Source organism: Cloeon dipterum, chromosome X (genome assembly GCF_949628265.1).
Source record: "Cloeon dipterum chromosome X, ieCloDipt1.1, whole genome shotgun sequence".
Lineage (NCBI taxonomy): Eukaryota > Metazoa > Arthropoda > Insecta > Ephemeroptera > Baetidae > Cloeon > Cloeon dipterum.
In genome coordinates this window covers 27,703,257-27,727,930 of record NC_088790.1, presented here as the reverse complement: position 1 = coordinate 27,727,930, position 24,674 = coordinate 27,703,257, and the positions used below count along the sequence as shown (strand labels likewise).

The 24,674-nt window shown below is 39.1% G+C and overlaps 1 protein-coding gene across 7 annotated transcripts in view; it reads right to left on the bottom strand.

Annotated features, from left to right (window-relative positions):
• Positions 1–24,674, bottom strand: part of LOC135946011 (glutamate receptor ionotropic, kainate 2) — a 97,768-nt gene that overhangs the window by 12,614 nt on the left and 60,480 nt on the right. For 4 of the 7 annotated variants that reach the window (XM_065493999.1, XM_065494000.1, XM_065493995.1 and 1 more), the window contains exons 2-10: positions 22,651–22,812; positions 10,120–10,304; positions 8,594–8,660; positions 8,501–8,518; positions 7,614–7,789; positions 3,665–3,718; positions 1,966–2,130; positions 780–932; positions 315–518 (exon numbers count right to left, since the gene is read on the bottom strand). In XM_065493999.1, the coding sequence (XP_065350071.1) occupies positions 315–518; positions 780–932; positions 1,966–2,130; positions 3,665–3,718; positions 7,614–7,789; positions 8,501–8,518; positions 8,594–8,660; positions 10,120–10,304; positions 22,651–22,812 (1,184 nt within the window). The remainder of the gene's footprint in view (positions 1–314; positions 519–779; positions 933–1,965; positions 2,131–3,664; positions 3,719–7,613; positions 7,790–8,500; positions 8,519–8,593; positions 8,661–10,119; positions 10,305–22,650; positions 22,813–24,674) is intronic. The other 3 variants (XM_065494002.1, XM_065493996.1, XM_065493998.1) reach the window with 1 other exon arrangement.

Below are 24,674 nucleotides of genomic sequence, written 5' to 3'. Positions count from 1 at the left end.
AGGAATTTTGCTTTTTTTAATTCATTTCCCTGAGTAAATTTTCATTTTTTAACATACAAGCTGTAAAGAAATTACTTCCTTTATTTATATTAACGTGAAACCTTATGAATTTGTGAATAAAATTAATGCTCAGTATAAAAAAAAGCCTGAGGAATTTTTAATCCGTCTCGGTGCCTGAGCAATAATTGAATATTTCTCGGAATAGTGCCGCAGTTGAAATGTCCCGCTAACAATGAGAGAGGGAGGACGCGTGCGATGCGATGAGATGTGAGAATCTGCGCATATATTATACATATTCGTCTGCACACACGTACCGCTCTTGTCATGACGATGAGGGTGATGTTGTTAACGCTGCTCTCGTAGAAGGCGGCTGGGTCGGTGATGTTGACCCCTTGGCCCATGTTCCACTGACCCACCATCTGCAGCTGCTCCCTTTTCAACTTCAAAAGGTCCAATTTGAAGCCACTGCGACGGCCCTCGGTGAACTCGATGTGGCCAGTCAAGCCGTGCAGACTCGCCTTGAGGGTGTTAGACACTTGTTTTATAGTATATACGCTCTCTGTCTCCGAGAAAAGCTATTTTCTGGATTTATTGGCTCAACTTTGAAGCGTCCGGAGGAGAAAATTAATATTTCTTAATAACTTGGAGGAAAATGTGTGGAGTATGGTGTACCAGGTGTACAACATGATACGAAATGAACAGTTATTAAGAAATTTATTATTTGACAAGAAATAATTCGTGTCATTTTTGCTTTTGTAAATTAATTATTTTTGTCTTACCGTATTTAGGTAGTTGTACAAACTGAGTCCGTCTTCCCACGGGTGCTCGAGTTCGCATGACAGATTGGCAGGCTTCAGCACGTGGCCTTGGTCCAAAGCTGCTAGCCCTTTGGCGAAAACGTACACCGAGTCAAACATCAGTGCAGATTCCGCCTGCGAGAAAGGCACAATGTTATCTTCTTTTAGTCTTGGATTAACGGAAAATATATTTAGCGAGTCGTGGATGAGATGTTTGACCTTTTTAGTGAAATCCTATTTAAAATATTATTCGGGTGTTGCTGAAAACTCGAATTTTTGTTGAAACAGCTATAAATTGCAAGTTTTTTGCGGTTTTTTGGATTCTCTCAAAATCAACTAAATTTTTAATCCAAATGAAATGTCTAGCAATCCTCTTCAGTGTCAAAAATGCAGTTGAACAGAGAAAATATTCAAACATATTCAATTGTCCAGATTTGCGACCGAACAGGCTCTGAAAAATCTGGTTTTGATTTAATGTGTTTGTCTAAATACATAATTTAAAGGAGCCAGAAAATAATTTCATAATTAAAAAAGTGAGACTTTCTCTGTGCAAAAAACATTGCAATTTAATGATTGCGCAAACTCTGATTAAATTACTCAGTGGCAATTTTCATTTTAAGTTGACTTGGCACATGCAGAAATTGCCTTAACTCAATAATTTTAACCCTTTTACACGCTTTATCGAGAGTTTAATAATCACAAAAGGATGGTTAATATCCAATTTTTCCCCTCGCTCGAGCTTTGACTAGTTAAATTGCTCAGCTGATTAGATTTGAAGTGTGGGAGTGTTTTTGATCAAGTGCAGAGGCGGCATAAAACCACTTCTTGCCCGGCCTGCAGCAAGAAAGAGGCTTTTCGCGAGTCTTTAATCAAGATTTGACGGCTGATTTTCAATTAGGCGCGCACTCGCTTGTTCCATTTGATGTTCCGGCCAATAAAGCAGTCGTCGTTCCGCTCTCAGGCCGGGGGACGGGGGTGGGTGGCGGAGGGTTGGGGGGAGGTTCGGGGTGGCGGCGCGCGAATTAGAGACTCGCTCTGGCTCAATCTTGTTGCAGGGCGCTCATAAAAGCAGGCTTTGCGGGCGTAATGCACTGGCAAAAGAGGATTTTATGGCACATTATCCGCACGCACGCGGGCCTGCTTTTGGCAGGGGGCATGTGTTTTTCACCTGAATTATCCCCGAGCGATTGAGTATGCTCTGCCCTATCGGCTGGAACTTCTCCATTTGTGCCAGTTTTTCCGAGACCCGTTTGTCCTCTACGTCAACTAAACGAAATGCAGTGATATTCACAGAGTTGTATTTGAAGTCCTCCAAGTCGAACGTTTCAATATCCTGTTGGAAAGAGAAGAGGATTCGGATTAGGTTATACGAATGCTTGTTAGACACCGGATGGCTTTGTTCTAGCAAATAGGATTTGTCCGCGTGCTTTTGTGCCTCGCTCACGCGCTCTCGTCGTTCGCGTTTTATGCTAATGCGCGTGCAAGCGAACCGAATCACTTTTGTTCGGGGTTACGCTAACATAAGTACGCTTGACGTCTTTGCGGGCTGGGAAATTGGGAATTTGCGCCTTGTCGGAGTGAATTCGGCTCCGGCACTTGTTGGTTTTGGTCAAATTTCGGATGTTAAATGCCAGAGAGCCAAAAGTGAGGAAAAAACACGCCCAAATCTCTGCGCTAGAACAACATTTCACTGAATTTTGTACACCATAGTGGCCAAGACTTAATCTGAAACGTGCTGGTTGATCATCGGAATGAATTAAAGTCCATTTTAATTCATTAGTTGCATAAACCATTAGTGTTCGAAGCCTCCAACAGATGGCGCCACTTTATACTTTCGTAATAAATTTAGTTTTAAGGCAATTTCGCTTCGATTTCAGACTAAATTCTGCTACTGAGCATTCTTCATTAAACATGCTTTCTTTTGACGTGTTGAAAACCAAATTCGGTTTAGCCAATCGCCGTAGAATCGTTAAAAGCGATTTTTTGAAATATAAAATATTTTGCAATGTTTCTACGGCGAATGGCTGGACTGATTTTGGTTTTCAGCACGTCAAAAGAAAGAATATTAAGTAAAGAATGCACAGAAGCAGGATTGAGTCTGAAATCGCAGCGGAAATGCCTTAAAATTAATTTTATTACGAAAATATACGGTGGCGCCATCTGTTGGCGGCTTCGAACACTAAGAGCTGATACAACTGGTGTATTAATACATACAACAAATTTAAATCTTTGATGCCGGGATAAGGGAAAACATCGTGACCCTGTTTCCTCAGGAAATTTCACAGGAATTTCAAAGCATGAGAACTCCTTTAAATGAAAAAATTCAGGGCAAGAAATTTTAAATCCTTTTTCAAATTTATTCTTATTTGAAGTGATGTGAATTCAATTTTTCTGTGCCTCACAATCAGAATGAAGCACTGGAAAATATGCCTGTTGAATATATTAAAAAAAAACGTTGAACCGAAGATAAATGCACAAATAAAGCACAATTTTATCCCTATAAAATTAAAATATGGTAATAATTGCATAAGTATTGCATAAATACGATATTTTAAAGGCTCAAATTAATTAGTTTTTGTTACCAGAATGCTAAATTAAAAATTCACGGTTTCCCTGTCACGCTTATTTGAAAAATTCTAAAGCTTTGTTCCTGAACGCGCAGTTTATTACCTGTTTTTACGCAAACACATTAATACATTCCCGCACGTGCAGGTGGAGTGAGATCGAGAGCTTGCGCTCAATTTGTTCGCTCCCAGAGGAAAATCCGGGTTGCAAATGTACACACACAACAAGGTCGTGGTGGCGTTTCGACACTCATGAATATTAAATTGCCACTCGTGCACGCGCAAACTAGTGTTGATACTCACAAATGTGGTGAACATGTAGTGGTATCTGTAGTCATTCATTTGTAGTTGCAAAATCTGTAAGAAAAAAGAGAGAAAAAAATACGTCAGCGTTTTGTCCGCTTTGATCCGACTCACTTAAGCGGCAGCACGACGAGAAAATGAAATAAAAGGGCGCGCGCGCGTCGTAAAAACGTGGTGTACTGCACTCGACGGCGGGCGAGCCGTAAAAAGGGCTCGCGAGGGAAAGGAAATATTGTATTATGTTTATGATTGGACAATAAAAGCGCTGACAGCCTGCGAGAAAGTGCGCTATGCAACCCGCCCGACGGAGATGTTTAGCAAGAAGTGTGCGTGCGTCTATTTCACAAAAGGGACTCGCAAATTTCGCATCGCGCGCCTGGCCCGTGGTTGCCTTGCCACTTTTACGGCGCCCAGATTAGAAAACAAAGAGCCCCTTCCGAATACGCGCTCAGGGAAGCTGTCGGCGCCGAGACTTGGAGCGTTAAATTTTAAATAGCACGCGCACATTTTGTGGAAACACGTGTCAGCAGACGGTAATAAACAGCGCTACATGCTTCATAAAGGCTGCATTTTAATTACGCAATTTCATTACTCATTTAATTAACACTCCTTAATTAGACAGAAGAGATTTTTTAAATTTGTAATTGATTTAATATTGAGATGTAAAGGAATAATTAGGGCTGTGAATGCCAGCAGGGTCCAGATGTGCGTTAAAATTGGTTCCCACTGCGCAGATCCAAGATGGCGTCTGAATGTGGGAAACAAAAAGCTCTCTTTGGATTGCCGTACGAGTGTCAAGAGTTTGTTTTTACGATCCAAAAGACACAATTAGTTCAAGTGATGCAAATTATGACGAAAACTGGGCATTTTCACGTGCCGTTTTTTCGCGCCATACTCCACCGGACGCCATTAATGCGCGTCGCACGAATCTGGTCCCCGCTGGTGAATTGCAGATTGACATTTGACTATTTTTTATCAGCTTCCAGTCATCGCGGGTTTATCAAATAAGCATGAATATTACTAATAAATTATTTTTATTTTTAACTGTTTTATTAATTTTGCATTAACTAATAAATTATTAATTAACGTCGCAGCAGTAAAAATTTAAACATTAGGACCGTATGCATAAAACTAAACACCGCTGAATTAAATAATTTTCAAAGTTATAAATATATCCTGCTTCACGCAATTAGTAATTCAAAATTCTCCAATGAGTCATAGCTCTCCGTACATTCATTATAATTAAATTTTAAAAAAACACCTAATTAGCAGGGAAAAACATTTTGCTCCGCAATATCGTTCTCGCATCTGAGTTAAAATCAACGGACCGTGCTAGAATGACATTCCCACCGAATTATCACACGTGAGTTGTTTGATGGCAGGAAGGAATTAACACGCGTCCTACATGCAGTGATATAATTGCATCACACGGCGTTGATGGGACAGCCGTCGTTATCTGATTGCGAACGACGCCAAGAGCGCATTTAACGGCAAAAAACCGGCCATCGCAAATCCAACGGATTTTGCAAATGATGAATATGGGTGCGTGTGTGTACGCAAAAAAAGCCATTTCCGACGCAATTTCCGAGTATCCGCGTTTGATTGCTCATCAGCGATAACTCGGCAGTAAAGTGCACGCGCGACGAAGCGATACTCTGGATTGATATAGCGGGCAAATATGGGGACTAGGGATGCCGCATCCCCTATTCTTGGGGGGATCGATGATTATTACTGGTTTATTTGTGATTTAAATTTTATATTTACAAAAAATGTTTCAGACAGTTTATAATTTTTAAATTTAATTGAAATAACTTCATGGGTAAATCACCACATTTGGTGAAGCCCGACGATACTTCATGGGCAAACCCCACCAACGCGAAGAAATACAATGTACGGTTTTAATTTAAAGATTTATAATGATTTATTGAATTAATATTAAGTATGCGCCATGCGGCAACCCTGGAAGGATGCGCTCGTAAAGCAGTGTGCCAAACACTAAATCAGCCAGACCAATTCGGCATTTTTTCCGGGCCGTTTGCGATTTATCTGCAAATAACAATGAAATAATAAATATCATAAAATATTCGAGGCCATGAATAGAAAAAAAGAGTCATTTTCGGGGGGAGCAGAGCAGCGTTGACAAATGAGCCACATTAGGAGAAGAGGCCAAAAAGTGCAGCGTGCGTTGTTGGCTTGGAAGCTGGATTTGTAAATCAATCAAAAGTATAGCAGGCAGGCACGGCCTGCTCGGCGGCAAGTGACGGAAGTTTATGATTTGAATTTTATGGCGGCACTTTTGTTCGCTCTTTTTCAGCCGTCTGCGAGACAAATCTGTTTATATTCTGCTCGCTGTGTGCCGCCGCCGAAACGCCCACCCGCCCACAGCGCGCGCGGATCAATGCTTTTAGGGCCTGCTTTCAGGACAAAACGGATTTCTCGCCAGCGACACACTTTTATCAGCCTCCAGAGGTGAGCAGGTGACAAAGGTGTTCCGTTCAAAATCACGAACACCTAACACGATAGACTGTCGACGCATATTTGCGCTGCTAACCTGATCTGTCAGCCGAGATGTTTGTAAATTTGCACAGCAAGCGAAGAATGCTGTTGGCAACATATAAACGCCGAAACCATATTTCACGCGGGGGTCGAAATTGGTCCATTTATCAAATCGTCTCGATTGGCTCTGTCAGCAGGATTCCAGCATCATAAAAGTCCCTGTTTATCACTTTTTACTGGTGATTTATTTATTCGTTAGAAACTGACTGGAAAATTATTAATTTGGATAGTCAAAGAGCAAGACGGGGAATTTATTTATTTATTTAGAGAGGGGGAAGTACACCATTGTTTTTACACGCACAATTTTATTGTAAAAATAAATTTCAGAGTGAAAAGGCGCGGAAGAGAAAAAAGCTAGGGTAAAATCAGGATTGGGCTATTTTTCGGAAGCTCGGGCCTCGCTCAAGAGCCCAAATTACTCATTTTTGGATAATTTTCCCTATAAAAACATTGTGTAAACAAAAAAGGATTATAAAATAATACAGTTGCAGCAAAAAAATCGCAATAAATTTCTCCACGAATGCGTTTAAACAATTATTCAAACCATATTGTGAGGGAAAGCGTATTATACATGAGAGCGATACGCTGGTTGTATTAAAATAAATGTGGGACACGAGAGAGAGAAGGGAAACGCGAATATAAAAAATTAGGTTGGGGTTCGCTTAGCGCGGGGGCTCTCTCGCTCTCACATATATGAACAGTCTCAAAAAATTTCCAAAGAGGTGAAAAATGTCACTCTTAAAACACTTTTATGGAAAATTTAGTCCAGTTATATAAAAGAAATTAAAAGACACCGGGGTCCGGATTGCGATCTGTGTTGGTTCCCGCCGGTCAGAAGTCAATATGGCGTCGAAAAATGGAGGCCAATCAGGAGACAGTCCAGCGGCCAATCAGAAGCGTCAAAAAAGAGGCGTGCCGACCTAATAATTTCATTCCCACGTATTTTGTTACATTTCCATTAGCCTGATGTGCAATTTAATGGTCGATTCGTCAATTACCTGGGTAATCAGCTGTTAGTAAAGAAATAACAACAAAAATATTCATTTTCATGATACATTTTCCAAGCCAATTTCATTTTACGTTTGAAACTTTCCCGCCGTACTCTACCAGACGCCATATCTGCGCGTCGCGTGAATACGGACCCCGGTGGTAAAAGAAAAATATGTAAAAAATATAATTTATGAATGTGCTTTCCAGAAGAACCACAGTAATCAAAGGTTATACATAAACTGTAAGAGTTAAAATAAAAACAATTATCTGGCTTTGCAGGATTTACAAATTGGCCAGCTTGAGAAACTTCGTCCAAGCTTGAAAAGTCGGTTCAAAGTTCGTTGGCAACATGAGCTGATTGTGTGTTAAGGTTAGAGTACATAACATAACTAGTCCAACTTACCGCTCGAAAGAATTTGTACATGTGCTTGGGGTTTGTGTCGACGATCAGTTTGTAAATCTCCTTCTGCCTGATTTCCTTGAGCACTTGTCTGTAGGTGGCCGGGTTGGCCTGTCTGATGTACATTTCCGTGCGCTGGGTGGGCGGGCTCTTGACCAAGTCTTGCAACTTGAACAGGCCTGCAAGCACCACTTTTATTCTCTTTGCATGCTCAAAGCGGCCCCTTTTCTGCTCCGGGGGAAAAGCAGACACGGTATTGAGAGAGAAAGAAAGAAAGAAGCAGGAAAATGAGTGAGAAATATGTATGTGCGATGCTCCATTGGCCGGCTCGAAAGCATCTTTTCTTTTGCGGGAGGAAAAAAAACTAAAGGGGCTTTGCGGCTGACTACAAAAGTAATTCGCACGTGTTTTTTACTCCACTATATAGGCGAAAAAGCGAGCATGCGAGGATTTTCTCGTCAGAACAGAGTGAAAAAGTTGGGCCCGATAGTTGCCGGTACTAATCCGTTCGAATGGTAGATGAAATGGATGGATTTGCTCTCGTCACTTTTTTCTGCTGGTGAAAGATGAAGTTTGTGATGTGCCCACGCCCTACATTCTCTGCTACCAGGACGTTTTGCATGAACAATTACTTCTAATTTAAAGCTCTGATGCATATTCATTCCATCAGCTCCATGCATTGCGGATTAATTTTATCTCTACACTCTGCACGGGTGAAGTAATGTGTTTTTAGAGCGAACCCGAGCTCCGCCGCCGCCGCCGCCGAGACTGGCCAGCGGAGCTCGGTCCCTCGGCCAAAGCTATTCAAAAACGAATGATAACAATTGGGTGAAATTGAAAAATAATAATAATATGTATATATAAAATCCGGGCGGAATTGTAAATCTGACCTTTTGAACTTGTTATATCTGAAAGTGAGCAACACCAACAAAACACTTTTTAACGTCACATTCACGGAACAAGATAGTTTTTGGCATAAGTACCGTAGTCTTCTTCGTAAACGACAGCCACCCTGGTCCAATTTAGAAAGGCCATCACGTCTTGGAACGCCTGAAAACAAAAAATAGTAAATTTATTATTGTTTTTTTTTTATTTAACCGGGAAATTTTGGATCGTGTTTGATAAATTGTTAAGTAATTTGATGCTTAAAAAATCCTAGAGATTTAAAAAGGATTAATAATCGTTCATTACCAAACCATTGGCTTGCATTTTTAAGCGCACTAGCAATCTGAGAATTCGAGAAATATTTGGAGGTCTCAGGGTTGCAAAAATAAACCGCTTTTATTTTTTTTTTAAATGCAGTGCAGTGGTAAAAAAACTTTTTTTTACAATTTTTACCAGTTTCTTGCAGGCAATGCTTTCGCCTTATTTTTTTAATAATTTTCTTATTATAAGCTTATAACTGACAGAGATAAAATTTTGGAGAAATTGAAATCGGCAATTTAAAATAAATTATCAGCTCATTGGAGGATATTTGGACCACTCCGACCGTAAATTATAGATTTTCAAAGGTGACAATAGAATAAATTCATTTCTTGCGCAAAGAAATTGGGAAAAATTGAGTGGTAAAAACCAGTGGTGAAAAAACCGGGTGGTAAAAGCAAATGCAACCCTGGAGGGTCTAGTGTTGACTGATACGCGCCTACGTTTGACTCTCTTGCTTTGCAATAACGATTTAATTTGGATCAGAGAGGATTGCGAAAGCTTTTTGGCTCTTTTCTTACTGCACAATATCAGAGAGATAGTAAAAAAAATAGTTGTTAAAGTGGCTCGCAATGGTCCAAAAGTTCATCCGGCTGGGAGGCGCCACGGCGCTGACTCGCCATGCACTTGCCGATTTTTTGTTCACCTCTCATTTCCAGCGGCATAATCAAATAAATGTCTGGCGTGTCCAGTTTGTCAATTGTTTGGTGGTTTTATTGACACACAAGGAGCTCATAGCCCACGGAAGCAGATATTTAATTAAAAATTTATATTTAATTTGTTTTTTACAATATTTTATTTTTGGATAAAATTTTATGGTTTAAATTAGCCATTCTTTAAATATTTTTTTCTACAGCAATACGTAGTTTTAAAACATTTCTCCATGAATGTAAAAATGAAACATGATCAATGAGTAAAAAACTTTTCCTAGCGGCGTAAAACAATCTAAAATTGTATTCATTACTAATTTTAAATATTTAAATTCATAAATTATTAAAATTAACTAATTCAAACTAAAAAGTAAACTAAATCTGAAGTTCTTATAGCTGTAAATTTTCTATTATTTACATTTAAACTATAATTTCCAAATATGGTTAGTTTTTTGCTCAGCAAAATTTATTTTTAAGCAGCTTCACACTTTAAATAATATTAAATAGCAAGCAATCTCATAAAGGAATAGATTATACGGAAATTAATAATTGGTTCTGTAAAAATTTATCGTTTTAATTTCTAAAATCAAAGACAGTATCTCTATTTTTTCTAATTTAAATTAAAGAAAGGGAATTAATTAATAAAATTGTCAAACCTGGTTCATGTGCTCCTGGCTGGGGTGCAGGTTGATGGAGAACTCCTTGAAGCTGGGCTCAAAGTCGACCCTGGTCTCGAGGTGGGGCACATCGAGCGCCTCGCAAATGGACTGGATGTGCGCGCCCAGCACCGGATCCGACGGCCCAAAGATGGCTTGGATGCCCTGTTCCATTTGCTTGCACGCTGTAAAGCAGAAAAGACACCCTTGAGCACTTGCCAGAAACAACAGCACAATCATAAGCGGTCCGCCCGCCCGCCCGCCCGCCTCATTAATGCAGGCGCGCGGAAAATTATTAGCGCAAAACAAACCGACGGCACGGCCAGAATAAACACAGCGCGATTCATGCTTTCCCAATATAAGCGAGTGTTTTTGTCAGACAGCCGCAATTTGTTGTTTTACACCGACCTGCACGCCCCTTTTTGCTCGTTGAGGGCACTTTGGGTGAAGAGAGAGAGAGAGAGAGGGTTTCTTTTCTTCGTAACATTACCTCGTTCAGTGAGCATTGTAGAAAATTATTTCCATTGTTTGTTTTGATAAAGATAATGATAGCAAAACATGTATTATATGAGATTTAGGGTTACTCATTGAAATATTAAAGTAAAATGGTAAAAATAGGAAGTTAAACTACAAGATATGGGCCAAATCTCATGAATCTCCGCAATTTAAAGATGATTGATACTGGAAAATCCTGGAAAATGCTGAGGACTGTCTCCCTACTTGAAATCCGATTTAATTTCAAAACCAAGAGTTTCCCCAATAACACCGTTGGACAGATCTCGACGAGAGGAATCGGAATATGCCAAGAAAATATGTTCAAGCACAGTAAATTTTGAAGAAAATTGGCAAAATTTGATTTTAACTGTAGCAAGGTCCTTTTTTGATTGTTACAAATTGTAGAGCAAACTGTTTATCAATTCAAATAATTTTTAATTGTTGCCCTGTATCAATCCATTTTAAAGCCATTTCAGTAAATAAAACAGAATTTTATATTATAACTAAATAAAAGCTGCCGCGCTCATTTTTTTAAGACCGGCTCTAACAAGTAAATTAATTTTTACCGAAAAGCAAACGGGGCAAATGTGCAGGAAATCTAATCGGCATTAAAAATAAATTGTCCACACTTGCAAAACTGGAGAATTTTTATTGCTCAAAATTTTAGCAACCTGTTGTAACGCCACTTCACTTCAAGGACTAATGATTTTATCAATTCTAAATAAATCTATCCTTTTAACAGAGGATTGTTGCGGCCTGGTTTAGTGAATTTTTGAATTACTAAACTAAACTGATGAATTTCTAGTTCAAAGAGCAAAAGTCAGCAATATTTTCCTATTTAATTTCTTTTCTCCAAGTCACTCTAAGAACGCAATTCCAATTCGCGCAAAGAAATGTATTTAGTCAGCAGCTGCCTGGTGAACTGGTGAAGAACGTCGGTTCCCCGTCTAGATACACAGCAGAGAGCGAATGGCGACTGCGAGTCGACAATTCAAGAAGCAGAGAGAGAGAGAGAGAGAGCCAGCCCGACTACTATTTGCTCTTTGGCTCTTCGATTTCGGATCACGTCTGCTAATATAGCGAAATAGAAAATGAGCGAATTCCCCGGCGCAATCAGCCGTTTAATATATCGAGGGTCTGCAAAAATAAGCGGGATGGCCAATTTCGGTGTATACCAATGCGCGTTTTTTTTGCACAAACTTTGAACGAGCAGCCATTCATTTTTAATGCGCGCCAATCGGCTCTGCCACCGCTGCTGCTGCTGTGTTGGAATATAAAACGACAAAATGAAGCTGCAGCTCTGCGAGCGAGCGTTTCGCAGCAGCAGATGCAGTCGTCTCTTTATTAAAGCATAAAAACCGAACGCTGCTCAGCTTGATAATATTGTTACACGCTGCACAAATCCGCACCGATATAGTACACTCCGCGCTTCTTCTCCAGATTGCCAACAACTTTTTTCTGAATCCGCTCGGCGATAACTTTTACTGCGCTCGATTTACGACTGACTTTGCAGCGTTTCTTCGCAGGAGTTTAAAGATTATGCAGATGCAAGCTGATCGCATATTCATATCGAAACGGAGTTAAAATCTGGGAAAATTGCGGATTTATCTATGCCTTGTATACATTTTACATTAGAACTCATAACAACCAAATTTTAAAGATGATTTGTCAAACACTTACTTCCCTAAAGAAGAATTGTTATAACACTTATTTGACATTTTGTCCTGTAATTTTGTGGTGCAAATTTGCAGTTTTCCAAGGCTGGCTTAAATTTTGATGGGGACAGGAGAATTCGCAGTATTTGCACCGAGGCTCTTGAGGAGCGTTGAATTTTCTCAATCGGTTGCTTGGATAGCAAACCTTGAGTACTTTAATAGCATTTAATGGATTTTTAAATAATATTTTATATAATTACTATATATTTTTATTAGTTTTTAATATGTTAGTATATTTAGAAAATGAATAAATATTTGTTGTTTTAAAAAAATTAAATAATTTTTTATTTTAAATATATATTTATGTTAAATTATAAAACAAAATTCTAATTAATACACACGTTTTGTTTAAAATTGTATATTTTACAAAATAAATTTTAATTTAAAAATTAAATAAACTAAGAAGTGAATTAAATTTTATTATCGTTACCGTAATTATTGTATACAGTAGACCTTGTTATGATTAGACTGTAAACCATCAGCTTGTCCGACACAATTAAAATCATAAAAATATAGCTTTCACATTTCTATCAATTGTATATTCTCAATGTGCAGAATTTGTGTGCCCTTGTGCCGCTTTTGAGTCACATTTTTAAAGAAGTTTGATTGGGCTTTATTTTCTCAAAATTCCCACCAACACAGATACATAGCACTTTTTCAATCTTTTGTTTTGAAAATATCGGCATTCTTTGTATACAAAAATGAAGAGAACTGCAATGAATGGTGCAGAGAGTCATAAAAATCATTTTTCCGTTGTATGAACTAATTCTTAAGGATTGGACGGAAGCCAAAATTTGCCAAGGTAGCTTAGTAAATTCTCGAGTAAATTGGCTGCAGAGCTTTTGTGCTTTTTAAATGGTGAGCACTATGCTTGCTTGATTAAATTATAAGCCAGGTGTTTACTACTCCGTTGTATAATAGACCTCGTCGAGTTGAAATGAAAGAAAGCTTAGCAAAAAGCATTGCAATTATTAAAGATATGCTTGCGGCGAAAATTTTAATTAAAGAGGATTAATTCTAGAAAATCCCGGTAAATCCTTGTAGCAAATTCAAGCTTTATTCAAGTTAAAAGTTACCCACTAAATTTGTTAGAAAAGTGCATTCAATGTTTGCATGCTTTTCAAATGGTGAAAACTTTGTCGCCCTATAATTGGAATCATATTTTATTTCACAGCAAAGAGTTTCCCATAAATTTAAAATTGAGATGGCTTCAATAATTGGTTTCAAATTTTGCAATCAGCAGTGGGAGCCAGATGTGCGATAAAATTGGTTCGCAGTGCGCAGATCCAAGATGGCGTCTGAATGTGGGAAACAAACAGCTCTCTTTGGATTGCCGTACGAGCGTCAAGAGTTTGTTTTTACGATCCAAAAGACACAATTAGTTCAAGTAATGCAAATTATGACGAAAACTTTGTTCTTTTCGCGCGTTTTCACGTGACCATTTTTCCCGCCATACTCCACCGGACGCCATGTCTGCGCGTCGCACGAATCTGGACCCCGCTGAATATCAGCACGTCATGGAAAATTTATAGTTTCCGCAATAATTGTTGCATGCAAAATGCGAGATTGCCTGGAATTATTTGCCTTATGTTGGATTTTAGTAAATCCTGGTTGCCTGTAAATATTTGCCTTGTTTCTATACCTCTTGTTTGCCGGAATAATGAACCATCTCTCTTTGCTCGGGCGAGGGTGGGGAACAAAACTGCCGGCTCCGCAGTATATATTCGTAAAAAAGTGCAGCAGCCATTTATTTTTTCTAACCGCTGCAGGGTCGCGCAAGGCCTCCAGGGTGTGTTGGTTGGGGTCGCGTCCGCTGGCTTAATCAGTGTCAAATATCATGAAATCACTCGAGAGGTGCAGCCGAGCCGTAAAACGAGCCTCCGCACATACACGCGCGCTTCTTACGAGAACGCGGCGGGCCCAAAATGAATTGTACAAATATTTGCAGAGACCCAGACTGACAGCGCGGTGATGAATTTTCTTCCTGCAATCGAGGCAAGCCACTCTCCCTAACTCAGCCGGCGCCCATTTCACTCTCTCGCCGCCCTATGACAAGCTCTTTTCCGCAAAGATATGAGTCGCGTTGACGCCGGAAAGCTAAAAAAGCGAGAGGATGTCGGCGCAACTTGCCCACTGGATCGTGCGGACCGAGTAAATTGCTCAATTGGGACTCTCTCTGTCTGCTTCTGTCCGGTTTTTGTACTCACTCTTAAGCAAAGAAGTCCATAAAATACGAAATATTGTGTGCTTTTGCCCAAATATATCCTGTATACGTGCAATAAAAACCTAGCCGCTTGTAAATCACACACAATTACTGCGTGTAAAAGTTGTAAATGACTTTTATAGCTTAATTTTTAGACATAACATTACAAATAAGAAATAAAAATGGTTTAAAGTTACATATTACATCGTAACGAAAAAATTGAAATGTTTGCTTTTGGATCTTACCCTTATTTGAATGATAATCATTTTTTATAGTCATATGAAAATAAAATTGATTTGATTTTTTATGGGAAATTAATTCATGCTACACAGAAAAACTGAAGCGATTATTTTAATTAATTAGCTTTTGAGCAATTTTTCTGACCAAAATTAAAAAAAGGATTTATTTTTACAAGGTCATAATAGACACTGTCAGTTTCCCCCGACTTTGTAAAAAAAAATCATCGTGTGAATGAAAAATGGCTTGAAATCTTATTTTAAAGCATTTCCCAAATTAAATCCAATTGTTGTTTTAGTTCTTTTGAAGCTTCTATCTTGCACACATTGAGGAATTAAAAAAAAATAACTTTATGATTTTACTCACGTCGTTCAAACTAAAACATTTCCTTGTGCGCATTCTAGACAGGAAATTTAATACATACGTCTAAAAGCCAGATCAACAAATCGATTGATGTTCTGTGGATATTTTTTTTCTATCGTCACTAAAAGAAATCTGAAATGTTTAGAAAGAACAGCAGTAGAACTTAAAAAGAGGAATGATACTTTAAAAGCCTGGAAAATGCATAAACTCGACCCTTAGGATTCAGTTAAAGCCTAAATTGACCTAAGAAGCACTGTAATTTTTTGAGAAAATTTGCTGGAAAGTTACCGTGCTTTTCAAATGGTAATGGCTGTCTTCTTACTTGAAATACGATTTAATTTCAAAACCAAGAGTTTCCCCAATAAGTGGCATACACCGTTGGACAGATCTCGACGAGAGGAATCGGAATATGCCAAGAAAATATGTTCAAGCACAGTAAATTTTGGAGAAAATTGGCAAAATTTGAATTTTTATTGTAGGAAGGTCCTTTTTTATTATTGCAAATTGTTGAACAAATTGTTTATGGCATCCAACAATTAAAATAATTTTTAATTGCTGCCCTGTATCATTCCACTTTAATCTAAAACTGGAGCGATTAAATTCTTCCTTTCAAATTACAAATTACAAATTACCGGCGTCTCCATTAGTTTGGCTTTATTATTGGAAAATATGAGCAGATTAAACTCTGGAGAGTTTATTCCATTAAAAAATTGTTCCCTTTTCAAAACCCAGACCAAGAACTGTCGAAATTCCTGCCTCTGGAATTGGATTTTTCTATCTCGAATGAAATGCAGTTCCAATTTTCGTGTGCTCGCGGTTCGGATGAAAGAAGAAGTCGATTCCCACGGAAACAATTTTGCCGAGCCAGAAGCACATCCCATTCTTCCCAATGCGTGAGAGTTCTCAAGCAAAAGGCGGCGGGAAGACGAGGGCGCAGCAATCACGTGCGAATTCAAAAGCCGGTGCGAAATTCCTTTTCGGGGGCGATTAGAAGCGAGAGAAGTCAAATCAGGCGGCCGATGATTTCTCAGCAGCGCCAGCAGCCGCTGATTTCCTTCTCCTCGTCGGCAGAAGCTTTATTAGCAAATAGGGTGCTTCGCGAGAGCTGAGCAGAGCGAGACTTCTTTTTTACTTTTTTCTCCGACGGCAGAAGCAGCAGCAGCAGCCAGTTTTTTGGCCGGCTGATTAAGTTAACGCCACACGACGACGTGTGGAAATTGGATCAGCGAAGCTCTCGCTCGTTCGCTCGGCTCGCTCGGCAGCCAGAACAAAAAAGCCAACCACACACCACGAGCAGCCAATTGGAAAATTCGCCAACAGATCAAACTTTTCATTTGAGCGGCGGGACAAAAAGTCACGCGACGTCTTGTCCATTTATCAAGTTTTTCAGCCGGAGATAGAGGAAATTAGCCGACGGAATTAGATCTGCCTTGGTGTGATCATCAATTCAGACTCGCTCTCCGGAGTACCAGCAGTTCATTTGTAATCCAGGAAAATAGAAACACTGAAGTGCAGATTACAAATCCCAGACGGATTAAAATAGAAATTGTAGCTCTAGCAGCAAATGAGATTTCTTGGAAACAAGTTAATAGTTTTTTTATTGAATATTTAAGTTACGTAATTTATTTCATTTATGAAGAACGGGTTCTCTTACGGTTAGGGATGTGAATTTAATAAGGTCAGTGAGTTCGATTCACACCAAATAATCACGAGCTTGGAAAATTGTTGGCAAAAATCGCGTGCAAAGCTCTATTATTGAAATCTGCTCGTAAAACTGTCTGAATGATATCTTTTGAACCAAAATTTGCGTACAAAAATAATTTTGTCGCCTGAAATTGTGATATTATTTGTAATAAATTATAGTAAAAAGTCTAAAACTTGGATTCAAAACCGTATAAATTCGTAAAAATCCGCAAAAATCCACTGCATTGCAAAAAAACTGTTTTTTTGCGGGGTTTTCTGTAATTTTGCGCATTGTTCCGAAGCACATCATGCATTTTCACTGAAGATCAATTCCTATGATGACAAAATCAGTAAAAATCAAAGCCACTGGTTTAACCAAAAGACCGAAAATTTAACACTTCATTGTAAATATACAAAGTTTTTGGCGCGAAATGTAACCATTGGAATTTAAGGGTTAAATTAAGAAAAATGCGGAAAACCCAACATTGCAAAATTGCCGAACCCTGCTAAATAGAGCAAATAATTTTCTTAAATTTGTGGCATGAAAATAGGACTTAACGACGGAAAAAGATCTCAAATATGAAAATGGAATTTGCTAGAAAATTTGGCAAAAATTCTCATGATAGGAATTTGGATAAAAATTTATATTTAATATGTAAATGACTCTTTTGTAAGCAATGGAAATTTTGTTACAGCTGTGATATTATCCCAGTTAAACAAGATAATCATTCTTTATTTTTTTTCTGCTAAACGGAGAAATTGTCTCACCCGCCATACATGCACCATTGGAACTGTCACATCGGTTGCCACAATCAAAATCAGTTTACATGTACGAAAAACTCGTAAAAATAAATTCCAACAGACCTGATATCCAGACCTAAAATGTTTTAAACCCAAAAATTAATTAATAGGACACTCTTGGAGCCAACAACTCCCAATCTGATAAATTATTGTTGTCCTTTCAACATCCTCCTCATATTCTAAGACAGTATAATTTTATTTTATCTTCCTAGGTCATAAAAACAAACACCTTGCTTTGTTTCCTCCTCATTTCACATAGACAAAGCTACTGTCAAAGTGTTTATTATGTAGAAAAGTGTCAAGTATTAATTTTAATCTGAGCGAACGTGCGTGTGCCAAGGTAAAAAACAAAAGGGTCCAATTAAGCTGCAGCTTGCGCGCACTTTCGTCTTTGAAGAGCCCAGCAGCAGCGATGGAATTTTCCTTTGAGAGGACTACTTAGGCGCTCGCGTTTAAGTATACTCTGTGTGTGTGTATTCGTGTATTGCACGCTGGAATCAATTTGCACTTCGCTTTCGGCTACGAACACGCGAAATTGCGCACATGCCCTGTCGGCGTGCGGAGAATGTCGCGTTACACACACACGCACACACGCCGGTATAATGGCGCGGCAATAATGATAGTAATGACGATGATAACCCCCGACTAATTAGTCGATAATGGCATTTTCGGCAGAGGAGAGGCACACACAGAGACGACAGGCCGGTCTGCATGTTTCGCGCGTGCATTAGCCGAGCTGCTGGCTGAATGTACGCAGGCCAAATTGTTACTTTGGGTCCCGAGATAAAAGAGCATGCCTACCTCCGTCTAAAATCGCTGCCAACTTAATTACAGGGGGACGCGACACGACACTATACCGCACGCACACACGACGCACCGGGCCGCTCAGTAAATTCGGCTCGGAAGGAAAGGAAAGGAAAAGGTGACGTGTGACACACGTAAATAAAAAAGGGAAACTGACCACGAGTTTTCCGGCTATCTAAAGAAAACAAATGGGAAATAAAAATTTTGTTATGTCGTATCATCACCAACAGTTTGAGGTATAGCGAAAATTTAACAAATGCAATGAATCAATATTTTTTATCTTTAAAATTCGGAATACTGCTATTCTAAAAGTCGGTTTTGTAACGCTTTGATTTTCTGCTTAAGTCGGTTTCCCTGCTCTAATGGGCGTTGAAGGAGATGTAACGGGCAATGTTTCCGTGTTTTGTGAAAATTTAATATACTTTAGACCAAAAATTTAGCATTAAAACGCATGCATTTTTGCCACATTATTTTTATTCTGAACTTCGCAGTATAAGATTCACATAAAATAAGTTTTTTTTGTCTCGAATCCATTTGAAAACAAAAAATTAAATGAAGGGCCAGCGACATAATGGTTTAAACTTTTCCAGAACGAAAATATTTACAGCTAAAAGAGGAATCATCTTATGATCAAAGATTTTTATCAGGTTTTTGACAGTTAAGTTTGATTTTATTGCAAAAAATAGTCGAATTAAGCAAAAAACCGTTTTTAAGATTCCAATTTTTATTTGAAATATTCAGCGGGAGCCAGATGTGCGGTAAAATTGGTTCGCACTGCGCAGATCCAAGATGGCGTCTGAATTTGGGAAGCAAAAAGCTCTCTTTGGATTGCCGTGCGAGTGTCAAGAGTTGGTTTTTACGATCCAAAAGACACAATTAGTATACAAATTATGTCACAATATTGACGAAAACTTGGTTATTTTCGCGCATTTTCACGTGTCAGGTTTTTCGCGCCATGCTCCACCGGACGCCATATCTGCGCGTCGCACGAATCTGGATCCCGCTGGAAGTATTTTACGTTTATTTTTGAGCGATTAAATGCCAAGCCGATTCAGACGCATTATCGGCTGGAGCTCACTCAGCATTAAATTGCAGCTATCTAAAATCGCCAACAAAATAGTCTCTTTTGTGCTTTCAAAAAATTGTTTTGAAAAATTCGAAATATAAGATACATTTTTTTCTAGCTTTCTTACTTTACCTTTGTTTATTAAATCAGAATTTCATTACTCGTTGAAAAATACTCGATGGTCGACTAAAAATTTGAACACTTACTCAAGTAAAGATAATTTAATTTTAATAAAAAAGCTGGATTCAATATAGCCAATTAATTTTTTAATTAAACAGCTAATTAAAAGCTATCAGACTGAATGAAAAATCAAATACATGCAGACAAATAATCCGTTTTTGCTTCCAATGGAAATATACAGCTATGAAAATTGACCGGAGCGAGAAAAAATGGCTCGTAAAAAGTAAGGAGGGAATAAATGGTATCGAAAAAGCGGCTGGTGATGAGCATTTTGCAGCAGCTTGCAGAGCAGAGTGTGTTTAGTCAAAAGCGAGGAGAGAACGCAAGCCACGCGCCGCAGTTAAAAGCACTTGGTCTTTTATATTCCTTGGCCCCCTCGTCTCTTTTATTGGCCGAGATGAATTAAATTTGCGCCGCGCTTTTATTTCCACCCAGGCTTTCGGCGCGGCGGCCACTCGCCTCTGCCTCTTTTCCCAGCCACGCGGCGTCTGCAAACGGCTGATTTCGCACTCTTTGTCAAGAAATTCGGCCTGCAGCCGCATGCCAGCCAGCCAGCCAAAAGGCGGGCCGCCGCTCCGGGCGATCCACACCCTCGCTTGCCAAGTGCCTGCAAAATTTCTTTCCATTGTAAATGCGCGGCAATAAGCCGGCGCTCTCCACACAAATGTTATTTGGGAATTCTGCTGAATATTGTCGTCAGATGAGACGCTTGCTTTTCGCGCTGAACACGCGAGCAGACGGGCTGGATATTTATGGTGTGCCTGGTATTAAAACTAATGGGGCAGTTATGGTGGTGAAAATGCGCCGGCATGACTGAGCACCATTTATTTGTTCTTGCTTCGAGGACGGAAAGAGATACGTTTTGCGCGACACTCTTAATTGGTGCTCTACCCCATCATTCGCTATATAGAAATGCTTCAATTTAGAACACTTACCGGTGGAAATTTCCATCGTCCTGTGCTGATAGAATAATAAATTTGTGAGCTCAAATTATTTCGTCCAACACTCGAATGAATTTTTAAAAGGTTCCCGCCAAGCTTTTCAAATGTTTTTGATTAAATACATGTATTTTAATGCAATGGTGTATTAACGTCCAATCAGATTAAATCAATACGTGCTTTTTAATTGATATATACTCGACAAAAACGTATTTAATTTGGATTTTTCTCATAATTCACCAGTTGCATAAACCCTAAGTGTTCGAAGCCGCCAACAGATGGCGCCACCGTAGACTTTCGATTTTAAGGCACTTCCGCTGCGATTTCAGACTCAATCTAGCTACTGTGCATTCTTCAATTAATTTGCTAATTTTTGACGTGCTGAAAACCAAAATCGGTTCAGCCAATCGCCGTAGAATCGTGAAAAACTATTTTTTGAAATAAAAAAATATTTTCCAACGTTTCTACGGCGAATGGCTGAACCGATTTTGGTTATCAGTACGTCAAAAAAGCAAATTAATTAAAAAAAGCAAAATAGCTAGATTGAGTCTGAAATCGCAGCGGAAATGCCTTAAAACCGCTTAAAACAAAATTTTTAAGAAAGTCTGTGGTTGCGCCACCTGTCGGCGGCTTTAATAACTAAGGGTTTATGCAACTGGTCAATTAGATTTTAAAATTTTACACCACTTTTAAAGAGTTTGATAGTGTTTATTTTCAATTTAAATTCAAGCAGTTATTCTTATAACTAATAATGTACTGAAAACCCCTAACAATGTCCTTTTGATTCATGTTGAATTGAAATATTCCAGACATTTTATTGAAAACTAACGTTGAAATTGGTGAAATGAAAATAACGTAATTTTCATGATTTATACTTATTTGACGGTGCAGTGATGGTTGGGAGCTTAGAAAAATATTCAACGGACTGAAATTCTCCATTTATAAAATACAGCATGCCTGGTTGTTTAACTGAACATATCAAATTCTACTTTTTGCTCTCGGTGAAAAACAAGGATTCTCCTGCAAAATGCTCGCTGGACAAAATTAAATTTTTTAAGTTCTTAACGTCCTCAAATTATCAGTTAAAAACAGTTTCAAACTTCAAACCAATCAGCGGGGTCCAGATGTGCGATAAAATTAGTTTGTACTGCGCAGATCCAAGATGGCGCCTGAATGTGGGAAACAAAAAGCTCTCTTTGGATTGCCGTACGTGTGTCACGAGTTTGTTTTTACGATCCAAAAGACACAATTAGTACAAGTAATGCAAATTATCAGTCCCAATATTGACCAAAACTTGCCTCTTTTCGCGCATTTTCACATGACCGTTTTTTCTCGCCATATCTGGACCCCGCTGAAACCAATATAAAAATGAATAAAAATATATGTATGGTTTTGTGCGCAATACGGGTGGCTTGATATTGTTCAGAATCTAAAAAAGTTTTGAGGGTTCCATTTCCATAAACAGCTGTTAAAAAGCCACTACTAACACTACGGTCAAAAGGCAAAGTAAGTTTAAAAGGACCAAAAGTTGTGTGAGAAATAGTGTACAATCGCACTACTTTTCACTATTTCTTTGTCAGAGTTGGACGGCAGGAAATTAGCCCTTTTTTCGCGCTCGGTTGCTCTTCGACGGTCGACTGTGGGTGGAAATGGTCCGAACGAGAATTTATTGTGCTCCGGCCGGCCTTTCTGCTCTTTTCACCGCTCACGTGCACTTGAGCACAAATTGGGACACGCTGAGCGACCATGTGTGGATCCGCCGATGCCCCACCGCCGCACTTCAGGGGCTTCCAAGGTGCGTGTGTGCGTGTGTGTGTGTGTGCGGAAATTAAGCACGTGTTGGCCTTGCTGCCTGCCGACAGGCTTTGTTTCGTGCAAATTTTCCCCTGGAAATTCATTTAGCCGCGGATTGTTTTGTTTTATTTTCACTCGCTGTGAATCCTGACGTGAATGAAGCCCGGCTCAAAGACTGACTGACTGACTCATCGGCTTGGCGATTTGTGAGCAGGTCAGCCGGCTAGCTCTATTCAAAATTCTGGTCATTACCTTTCTTTGAGGTTCTGAAGCTGTCGTCCTTGGGCACATACTGAATGTCATACACGAGGGTGGTGTTTGGCAGAATGGTCTTCTCTTTGTTGATTCTGTACACGGCGTATTTGAAAGCCAGCTCCGTGCTGCTGTCCTTTTGGTCCTCTGTGAAAATGGCTCCTGTGAACATGATTTCATTCGGATTACTATATACAATGGTTAAAGGTCTGGCGCAGCTCAAATACAATTACTCTTGCCCTTTGAAAACCAAAACGAAAAATATCTTAGTTTCATTGAAATTGTGGGATTTCAAGCAATTTTAGCAATCGTGAAATCAATTAAACAAATAAACTATAATGTTCCCGAAGCTTTAATTTTAATGGCCTTATTTTTTGCATCACAGCTCTCTATTAAAATTAAAATTGGAAGGCATACAATTTTCTCTGTAACAGTTTTACAGCAGGGACCAGATTCGTGCGACGCGCAGACATGGCGTCCGGTGGAGTATTGCGCGAAAAAACGGTCACGTGAAAATGCGCGAAAAGAACCAAGTTTTCGTCAATATTCTGAAATAATTTGCATTACTTGTGGACTAATTGTGTCTTTTGGATCGTAAAAACAAACTCTTGACACTCGTACAGCAATCCAAAGAGAGCTTTTTGTTTCCCACATTCAGACGCCATCTTGGATATGCGCAGTGCGAACCAATTTTATCGCACATCTGGCCCCCGCTGACTATTAGAATTCTTCAGATTATTTTTAAACAATAAAACAAACCCATTGTTTCACATTAAACAATATCCTGAGAAATTTGTAATAAACTTTTTACACAATTCACCCTTCAAAGTGAACCTAAACAAAACATTTAAGGGACAAAATAAATAAATATTAACGTGCATTTTATTTACGCTCGAAAACAAACTCATATACGCGTTGCCCACTATATATGGTAAAAAGCTTGTCACATCTCAATTTTATTTTTTGCCACGGCAATAAAAACAAAACGTTGTTATATATTTTTGGGTAGAAGCGAATTAACCTAGAAAGCGAGGAATTTGCATACGCGCGAGAAATAAAGCGATATAGCGCGGGGCCGACGTGCGAGAGTCGTTTGATTTTTTCGGGTATGCGTGGCAGGCGGAAAGAAGAGACAAGTGCGGAGGCCATAGAAGGGGCCTAATGCGCCTAGCAGCATTACGAGCGAGAATATAGTCGGGGGGATTTGAGGGGTTTTGCCGGGCGAAAGAGGTCAGAGACCAACCGACGGACCGTCCGTCCGATGAGCCAGCAGCAAAAATGCAATGCAGCTCGGATTTTCGCATATAGAAAGAACCCCTGGCTGGCCGGTTTGCGCTCGGAGAACGACGAGAAATGAAAATAACGCTCACCCGGCCGGCCACAATGCGGCGGCCGCATTACTTCTGTTTGAATTCCGTTTTATAATGGAGAAGCGACGAGAGAACACACACAAAGACCGCTCCTTCGCGCCTTCTTTATTGCATCCTTTGCGAAAACGCTCTCTGCGTAAAAATGTATTATTTCCTCGAGAGAGACGATTGGAAAATGAGTGCCAAAGCGATGCCAACTTCTTCGCAGCTTGCGCCTCCTTTTCCGTTTCTTTCATCCGGTGTCAGCTTGTGATAAAAATCTTTGCGTAATTTTAAAGAAAGGTTGCTGCGTTATTTTATATTCAAACACAGGCACAAACACTTTAAATGATTGGAAATATAACAAGTTTGAGTAGTTAATGATCTTTGATTCATGCCAATATTTGCTAAATCAGCAGCCATCTTTAAAATTATTTACTTCTAGACCGGATTAAAAATAAAATTTTATGCTTATGATTTTTTTAAAATTAGTTTAATTTTGATTATGCGTGGGGGTAATTTTTAGCGATTTTTGGAATATTTAAAATTATTTGAAAATGTTTCAAATTATTTTTTAAATTTATCGGGCGGTTGAAATGAGTTATTCTCAAAATTGACACTGATTGGTTGTTCCATCATTTCATTCTGCTTTAATAGACTCAAAAGCCACGCCCG